Raw genomic sequence first — 10,043 nt, 5'->3', positions numbered from 1 at the left:
CTTACACTACGATACAACCTAACGTGTAACAACTCTCTTCCCAGTGAACCATTGGGTACAATGTGGCCAAGGCAGTGTCAATCTTATTCCCAGTGGAACCTCCACTGTTGAGTTGAGGTCATTTAATGCTTATTTGTGGATGGCTGGAAACATGCACGCTAGTGAAATTTGCTCCTAACGGGGCATGTTACAGCGCAGAGTTCAACTAGACAATATTATAATACTGGTGAAATATGGAGTGCCACAAAACTCTTTCATGCTCAGACCATGGATTTCATCCAGAAAAGTCCCCAAGGGGGAATACATTATCAAGTTTTTAGAATTTTAAAATGGAAAGGAACTCTTTTCATCTTTTAGTTAAATGTCCTCAATTAAGAGAAAGAGGAAACTGAGGACCAAAGAGATGAAGCAACTTGCCACAGTCACCTCATTCGTTATGGTCAGGGCCAGGACTGGTAACCTGGCATTTGGATTCTCTAGCATTTGATTCAAACAGTGTGCTGGGCACTATCTACTCCTAGGATCCCAGGATCCAAACACTGAAACGCTGTGAAGGAGCAGAAGTAGATAAACCCAGTGCTGGGCAGGGTGAGGGAGGGACTGCTATGCCATGTTCTTGGGGTTGGCTGTTTTTAGATTTGATGCATTTTGTGGGCAGGAAATCACTATTTTTATATGATAACTTCCAAACCCTTTAATACTTTCAAAAGTAGTTTAATTTCTGGATCAGACACACAACGCTCCAACCTGCTTGGCAGATTTTTTTCTCATCCTTGGAGTCCTAAAGTAGCAAGTTTGATTTGAAAATAAATTATTAGTAAACATTTGAAAGTGGGAAACAAATTATTCCCGGAACACTTAGCTCCTTCCTTCAAATACACACTTGAAAACTGCTAAGCCTCTGTTGCGTGAGGATGCTTGAATCTCTTCCTAAATCATAACACGGGTAAACTTACTGAAATATTTTTACAATTTTATTAGAGGTTTTAATTCACTGCTTTATCTCTCTCTGTTAGACTGCAAAATAGCTTTAAATATTCAAGTGGTAATTAATGAATCTTTTATGTTGCAAATCAAACATTTTCATCTGTGTGCTGGTGGAGTAGTGGTGAGGAAGGATTTAAAGAATAATTGTTTCTCCCAATTCCACACTGTTGACTAGCGCGTACCTTCCGTTTTACGAGTAGGTTTGTATTCGTTACCCAGTGGGGCTAATGCTCGGTGTGGACGGTCTGCTGTCTTTCTGGAGGTCAGGATTTCTTACGTGTTTCTTGCCAGAGACATTCCCGACTAGATGGAAAGTCTTTGAACGTGGAATTTTTGCTTGAGTGCAAAATAATAAAAAGCATGTGTATGTTAAAAAAGGATCAGCTTAATGGCAAATGAGCATTGGCTTACATTAATATTCTATTACAGTAAAAACTTCTATTTAATAAATTTTCTCCAGGCTTTTTTTTCTTCCAGAATCTAACGTATTTTTCTAAGTGGCATGCCAACCTAAAGAAAGTATATGTGATACATTTGATTTATGTTAAGTCAATAACGTGCACAAGCCATTTAAAATTGTATTTTAAGTGCAGAAATATCAACCCAACGAAACACGTACAGTACCATATATTGAGAAGGGAGAAGTGTTAGCTTTTCAGGGGCTGAGTTGCCTTGTAAATATTATTCTATTTAGAAGATATTTTTAAAATGTGGCGCCCTATGTCAGATGGCAAGAAAACAGGTCTGAAATCCTGCAATTTAGTTTAGAGCCAAAAATTAAGCTGGTATTAAAGACTTCACGTAACAAAATAGTTTTCCTTTCCTCTCTCTGCTGCTAATGAGAAACGAGCCAGCGAGAGCAGCTCTTGAGACCGTTCACAAAAGGATTGACAAATTCTTCATTGGAAGACACCCTGTGTTCTTCGATGGCCCTGATTAATACTGGACTTGGTGACATTTATGTATCAGAGTAATAAGCTAAACAGGAAACAATTTATGTCACCTAAAGCTTTTTAACAAATCGATGCAACTATTTGTAATTGCTTGTTTCACAAGATTAAAAGTGCTCAGGCCTGATCTTCGCCCACGGATTTGTGGTCAAGCTGACCTGTGCTTCCGTCATTAAAAAAAAAAGAAAAAGAGTTGGTGATCAGCACCGACTTCCATCAAGTAATCCATATTGCTAATATTTCTGGAATTTTAATGTAGTTACAATTTATAGCCGATCAAATGTGGTTACCTAAATTGCTGTTGCTAGTAGACAGTTTAACTGTCTTTATTAATTACAGTATAATTTAATGTTTGAGTACCGGCACTTGTGTTGGTCATTTTTACAGCTAGAGCAGTTATCTGCCTTATGACGAACCATTTTAGCATTTTCAATGGAAATTTGCTAATATGATGAGTGATAAAAATGTCACACGCTGGTAAATAATGATTATTGCTTTGGCTGAAAATTAATTCTTGAAAGGCCGGTTACCTTCAAATTAACATTATAACTTGAAGCTTGTCTTTTTCCCCTCACTATGTTCTTGGTATAAGCCAAAAAAAAAAAGGACTGTTGATCATTTCAAATTGATATATATATAGATAGATGACAGATAGATATTTGGTATTAAGCATCAAATGTCATTTTACAATCAGACTGGAAATAAGACAACGTAGGGTTTTGTTTTTCTACAAAATAAAATACTGTTTAAAAATAAATAAAAGTAGGTTATAACTAGAGTGATGGCTTTCTAATGCAAATATTGTCCCACAGTTAAACCAGTGTTTTTGTATGTAATTTAATTTCCCTCCAATGTGAATTCTGTCTTAAACCTTTCGTCAGTCAATTCCTTCAATGAAGGTTTGAGACTTCACTTTGAGTAAAGAATACTTTTATTTGACTCAACTACAATGAAGATGAAAGATAAATTGTCATTACTACCCTACACATAAATACGTAATATCATCAATGAAGACAAAATCTAGTATGTCAAGAAAAGACTTTTTATACTTTGTTTTGATCTTTTTTGGGGGAAAGGGGAAGGTTGTTACTATCATGCAGCTGTTTGTGTTGGTGTGAAACTGGTCTCCCTAAGAGTTTAGGATTTTTATAGAAAGGCCCTCATTTAAAAGAACCACTATTTTGCGTTTGCTGCCTTGTTTATCTGAGTGACAGGACTGAAATAAATATGTAAAGGAGGACACCCCTGCTTTAGAACAGCTCTTGAAATACAATTAAAAATGTACTATGCATCAAGCAGCAAAATCTTCACTGTTGCATCATCATCCGCATACCTAGTTCGGGTCCTTCAGCTTATTCAAATATGTATACATATTTAATTTTACCAACTGCATATGCTGTAAGCAATATTGATGTTTAAGCCTGGCATTTAAAGGAATTTCAATTACCCCTAATATTATATTCTTAGTAGCTAGATGAGAAGGGTTCAAATGTTCAAACGTTTTACTAATTATCAGACTAGAGGGCCTCTAGACGGTGTAACGTAACTGTTAATGAAAAGAGGACATTCCTTTGCAACTTAATAGCAAAACCTATATTACAATTTTTTTCCCCCCTAATATGGGCCTTTCAAAACAATGCTGAGAAAGAACATTTACACGTTCCTCAGCATCAGCCGGTGTTTGCCGAATGAAAACTGCAAGGTTAATTTTCAAGTCATCTCTCGGCTTGTGTTATGTGCTCTGAATTACATGTCTAACAGTTTTATGTTACCATGGTCTGGCCACTTAACGTGCTGCTTTCAATATACCAATTTAATTTTTACTGAAAGATGATGCCCAAATTCATTAATCTTTAGAATATATATGAGATAATATTAAAGAGAAATAACAAATTTTTCTAGAGGTATGCAATTAAAAAAAAACCCCTCCAAATCAAGGTAGTTTTTCTGGCATATTTAGTTTCTAGAATTCTACGGTTCTCTTCACTGAATGCAGTTATCAAGCATACTTTTGATAGAATATTTTTATAAAACCATTTGTTCTAATCTAAGCATTTATCATTATATGCAAAAAGATTTCTTGATGAGAATATTATAGACGGTGCATGTTTTTGACATTAGCATGTTATTTGGATGACTAATCTTGCAGATGTGAAATTTTAATGAATTATTCATGAAATTGCTTTCCTCTGAAATTTTAGTTTGCTCTTAATGCTAGTTATTAAACATTTTGTTTTTCCTCGAGAAAATTTGATGAAGAAAAATAAGGGTGCACTTCCTCAAGGGAAAAGGGAGCCTCTCTTTTTTGTTTTTCCAATTTTCCAAGTGGAGACTTTCATTGGAAATCCCGAGAAGGGCTCCAGCCCTCCGTGATGATGAAAGCTTTTAGTTAAGATTGATTTTAATCCTGTGTTAAAAGCAGCTGGTGATAAACCTGAGGCAGACGCCTTAACACGCACGATCAGCGGGTCAGAAGGGGAAAGAAACTTAGGCTGTGGCGACGACTACCAGTGTGAACAACCAGCATTTTTATTGCATTTGAGAATGCTATCATGTCAGTAATTAGTACTGACTACACAACATTTTTTTTTTTTATTGTCTGTATCCACAGACACGGAATGATGGAATTACAGTTGATGTCAAGGAATGAGTTTCTTTTATGCCTTATCAAAACAAAACAAAACAAAAAAAAATTCTTGTTACTGGCAGCACATATCCATGAAGCACCAAGCTCCCAGTCCGGACTGTACCATCTCCAAGGCTTCCTGATAGCAGAGATCACGTGAACTACACTGGGCCCACAAAATGCCTCTAGAATTGTCAGTCTCATTCTCAGGATAAAAAAGTGAAACCGAATCTCAAAAACATCCAAAATATCAAGAGGGTATAACCATTAACCAAAAGGTACCAAAAAGATTCAAAAATCCTTATAAGCATGTTCTTCTTTGTACCCTTGGAAACGGAGCTCAGCTGGAATGTGGAAAGGAGAGGAAATGTTTCTTAACTTTTCTTTTTCATGATAAAATAGCTAGTGATTTACACCGTATTTTGGGTTAGGAATCCAAGGTGTTCTTTACCAGGTCTGACAGGATGCTGGGAATACGTTAGAGCCGTCCGAAGGTGGCAGGGCTGGCGGTCACTCTTCATGTACAGAAGCCTTGAGATTTCATTTCACTGCTGGTTCAACGCGGGCAGCGTAACTCGTCTTTCAAGGACAGGCTCTAGGGACAAGGACGAAGGATGGATCCTCATTCCTGATAGCGCATTTGCCTGATACAAGGGACTATCTCCCTAATGTACGCTTTTCTTTGACAAAAAGGAAAAAAAGAAAGAGTAACAAATTGTCTTTACATCTTGGCACCTTGTAAAGTTTTCTTTTTTTTTTTTATACAAAAAGTTCAATAGCTTTGACACTCTCCATTATTAATCACTACTTCACTGATAAACTTTGAAAGTGTGACCCTGGAATTTCATCATGCAAAATATTTACTGCAGCAGGAGAAAACATTTTTTAAAACAACATTTTTTTTTTTCTCTTTTCAAACGTATGAACTTGTTTAAGATAGCCAGGAAGGCAGTGGTAGGATAAACACAAGGGATAGGAATGTATCAAAAACAGATTAACACACACGCGCACGCACACACACAAAAAACCTGTACAAAATGCTCCGATCAATGAGAACAGGAAAAAAAAAAAAAAATCTGTCAACTATGTTACAATTTAAAAGCCAAAAAAAAAAAAAAAGGTTAAGGAGTTTCTCCCTCCCACATGTCAGGAAATGTCATCCAATATTCTTAAAGCAAGAATAACTAAATAAAATACATGTGCAGCATATTCTGCAATTCCAATACATACAGTAGTTTTTTTTTTCCAAAGCTATTTTCTTTTTTAGTATCGTTAATATAAAGCAGTTGCACAAAAAAAGCAAAGGTGTTTTGACAAACAGGTGTATGCATTTATTCCTTTTTAGGAACAATATCTAAAAAAAGAACCGCCCTCTGCCCTCCCCCAAAAAAGACAAAGATTCACACAGACACATCGGGATATATGTACAACATAATAAACCCCATCCTAAAGAAGCAACTGGAATACCCCCAAGGGATACAGAATCAGAATTGTAAAAATCATAGTGAAGTTTGCTTGCTGTAAAGCCTGAGAATTTTTTTTTCAGTTGGTTCTTCTGCAAGGCTGTGATACCTGCAAAGATATGTAAAATCTGATTTTTCTTTTTTTTTCTTTTTGCTACAGTCTTTAGACTAAGCATGCAAGACATACGACTAAGTGCAACTGAGTGAAATGTATTTTTTTTTTTAATTTTAATCATTCCCTAAAGGTTTGAACTGAGGTATGCGTACTAACAGTTTCTCATGCTGTTATCTTTACTCATGTCTAGCTACACATGCTGAGAATGAACTAATCTACCAGATTTTTATCCTCTTTTGAATACCAAACTAACCAGCAACCACTCAGTTTAGAAGCGCAGGGCCCCTTCCCATGACCCTGTCTGGCTACTGCCTGCGCATCACGAAGCTGCCTGGAAAAGTGAAAAAAAAGTCTCGAGTGACCACAGACTGCCCTTTATACAGAAAGCAGAGTGAAGCTTCAAAAGTAACTAACTGCCAAAGACGTTTTTGTACCAAGCTTATGAGTGGACGGGAGTGTTACTTTTTTTAAAACGAAAAATACTCACCCAAGCCTAATCAGAAAAAAGCAAAGAAAAAGGAGAAAATTTTTAAAGCAAAAGAAAAAAAAACGAAGGATCTATGCCAAGATAAACCAAAATGAACGCAGCGATCATAGCACAGTCCTTAAACAAAAGTGGCATACAATCTTTCTTTAAAAGAAATGTCTTCTAGAAATACTATTATGTGGTCTTGTTCAATTGTGGAAGCTTTTCTGTTCTCTCTGAATTTGATTTTAACTGTCTCCTTTCTTGGACACCCCCTAATTTTCAGTGGCATACATTCACTTTTCTCTTTGAGATGGGACTCCCTTCCTTCTTTCTCCCCTTTAATACTGTGTCCTATTTTTATCTTCAGTAGCCTCATAATTTCTCTTTACAAGAATGAGTTTTGGTCTCCGTAGAGGTACAGAAGAAAAAAAAAAAAACCAAAAAAAAGTAAGAACTTTGGTTCCATTACCTACTTGGTCTTCTAAATGTACTCTAGGATGAAGGAGCAGTTCTCTCAGGTTAGCAATAGCCTCTATCTCATCAATTGCCTCTAAATTCTTTCGCCTCCTTTGATCAACAATAAGAGGATATTTGGCTTCATCAGATAAAGCATAAAACAGAGAACATAATTTACCTTTGTGTAATATCTTTGGTAATTTTAGGAAAAAAAGGTACAAAGAATATAAATTAAGCTCCAAAAGGCTATCAAACTAAAACAAACCAAAAGCTACAGTCCTAGATAAATAAATGAGTGACAGGGAAGTGGGTGCAGAGTGGAAGTGTTCGGGGGTTCTAAGGACTGAGGTTGTACTGACCGATGACCGTCATGTTACGCACGCTGTATCGATTCCCAAAAAGTCCAGGGCTGAGACGCACCCTCTAGGTCTACTTGATGCCTTCTCTGAGTTTTTGAATCTGGGATTTGGTGGGATAACATTGCATAACAAACTGAACTGCAGGACCAAATTTGCACATCTGAAATGAACACCTTAGCATTTGCTGAACTCAGTCCTCATTACTCCCACAACAAGTTCAATCTGAAATCTAATTTGCATTCAGACAGATTAATGCCACCAAGCAGGTCTGAACTGATGTTTAAATTCAGCACCACCAGTACTTTCAGCAAAGTTGCTCAGGGAAGCCGCTTTTGGACCATTTTGCAACTCATGCTGGTTTTAACAACAGAGAGCCTGCGACCCACTGCAACGTGGATCTACCAGGGAGAGCCTTCCACAGCCACACTGTCAGTCTAGGACGAGGCTTCTTTGGAGCGGTGCTGCCTATGTTGGTTTGTGCTGTGGCATTTATTAGGAATGATGGTAGCTGCGCAAAAAAAAAAAAAAAAAAAAAAAAGGAAAATCTGACACAACCCCTTCCCACCTCCAATACTGCTTCGTGGAATGAATCTGCATCGTTTCTAGAGTGTCTCTATTTTTTTTTCTGTCATTCATTCTCTTTCTGGCAGGATTCACGTCTGTGTGAGAGGACCTTCATGTGTAGAGTGCAGCATTTGGGACCTTTTTGAAAAAGACCAAAACGGAATGTTTTCTGACTTTAGAGAAAACGTGGTGATGTCTGAAGGAAAATGGAATGAGTGACAGAAAACTACAAACGAGAAATGACATTCAGCTTTGTATAATAAAAACACCTATTAACATTCATCACAAGGTACAGAAAACTTTAAGCCTCCAAGAGGCCCTGGGCCCAAATGGAGGCCTGAGGTCAGAACTTAAAATGGTATAGTAGAAGCAAAAAAAAAAAAAAAAAAAAAGCAATACATTAAAAAGTTTGGGATAATTATTTTTTAACCCCTCCCCCCAATACACACACAAAGGCCTTCCCAATCCCAACTGGAAGCAAAAAAAACCCAAAAAAATGGAGTAAAGGCAGTGATAATCAACATGCAGTACTGTGCAAATAGGTCGTCCATTGGAATCCTTAAATTCTGGGCAGAGGCTTGGTCTGCAGCTTAGGTGCACATGCTCAGTTGGGTGTCCTCAGTGTCCAACGTTGGCAGGACTGCAGTTCAAAGTCTGCTGCTAAAAGTGAATCAGTTTAGCAAATTTACAACACTGATGTTGACTGTTAAGAGAGGAAAATCCCAAGTACCAAACAAGTCCATCCAATGCACAGAGTACAAATTCCTTTTTTCAACAAAAAGTAGAAAAATCAAAAATACTCCCAAATGGGATTCTTGATGGCACTAAGAGTTAACACATTTCAGAGTTGTCAAAATGTAGTGAAAATCCTCCAGACTGTACAACAAATGGAGAACAATTTCACTGCTGACTTTTGACATGTTTTGTTTTGTTTTGTTTCCCAATCTTCATTCTTGGGGTTGGCCCGCCCAGATGTTCACTCCATGTCCTCGTTTACTGGTTCGTCTTCGTAATCTCTGTCGTGGTCAAAATCTGGACTGTGGTTGGCTGTTGTCACTAAGGATAGAGGCCCTTCAGCTTCCTCTGGATCGAGGGGCTCTTCTTTGACATGTACAGGATGCCTGGGAAAACAAGAAAAGGGTCATTGAGGGAACTTCCCAACTCAATGCAGGTTGGGTGTTTCGGGCAATTCAAAAGCCACACTTCAGGACTGTGATGTCCAACACAGCGGTCACTCACTACATGTGGCTATTTAAATTAAAATTTCTAACTTAACACAATCTAAAATTTAGTTCCTCAGTTGCACTGGCCACATTTCAAGTGCTCAAGAGCCACATGTGACTACCATATTGGACAGCACAGAGAAATTCCCATCATCCAAAAGGTTCTTTTGGACGGTGCTGCTCTAGAATGACTCATCTCTGGACAGAAGCAGGACTCTCCTCCCCCGTAGCGTTTCTCACACTTCAGTGTGCCCTCGAATCACCCTGGGATCTTGTTAAAATGCAGCACGTGACTAAGCAGATCTGGGGTGGGGCCTGAGACTCTGCATCTCTAACAAGCTCCCAGGTGATGCCGCTGGTCCAAGGACCACACTTTGAGTACCAGATAACAGGCCCTGCAGTAGCATCCTGGGCAGACGAATACAAATCTTCAAATAATTACGTGAAATAAGAATGTAACACAACACTGGTTTGTGGGGACCAGTGAGTGTGGGAGGCTGGGCTAATCATGGCTTGCTCTGTGTTCTGCTTTGCTAGTTAACATGCAGAACCTGTGAAAGAACTCTCCAGAGACCGACCCCAAGCGAGGTTCTATCATTAATCAACTTCAAGCAAACACAGCAAAGAGACACCATGATACATGCTTGAAACTCCAAATTAATGCATATTTTTACAAACTGTCAATAAGGCAAGAAAAGCCCTGCCAGGAAACACAAACCGAGAGGAAAAGGCTCGCTCAACACAACAATATGATAAGAAAGCAGAGCCCCAATCAGAATAATAACGCTGTCAGCTGTAAACAAGGCAAAACATGAAGCCTGGCTGGTAGCG

General features: G+C 38.1%; 1 protein-coding gene across 14 annotated transcripts in view; it reads right to left on the bottom strand.

Moving 5' to 3' along the window:
• Window positions 1-4,442: 4,442 nt before the first annotated feature.
• FOXP1 (forkhead box P1) overlaps window positions 4,443-10,043 on the bottom strand; it is a 574,868-nt gene continuing 569,267 nt past the window's right edge. For all 14 annotated transcript variants that reach the window (XM_046667607.1, XM_046667598.1, XM_046667622.1 and 11 more), the window contains one exon: window positions 4,443-9,110. In XM_046667607.1, coding sequence (XP_046523563.1) covers window positions 8,966-9,110 — 145 coding nt within the window. In that variant the 3' untranslated portion in view covers window positions 4,443-8,965. The remainder of the gene's footprint in view (window positions 9,111-10,043) is intronic.

Source organism: Equus quagga, chromosome 1 (genome assembly GCF_021613505.1).
Source record: "Equus quagga isolate Etosha38 chromosome 1, UCLA_HA_Equagga_1.0, whole genome shotgun sequence".
Classification (NCBI taxonomy): Eukaryota; Metazoa; Chordata; class Mammalia; order Perissodactyla; family Equidae; genus Equus; species Equus quagga.
The sequence above is the reverse complement of the archived record's forward strand: the minus strand, read 5'-3'. Positions and strand labels throughout refer to the sequence as shown.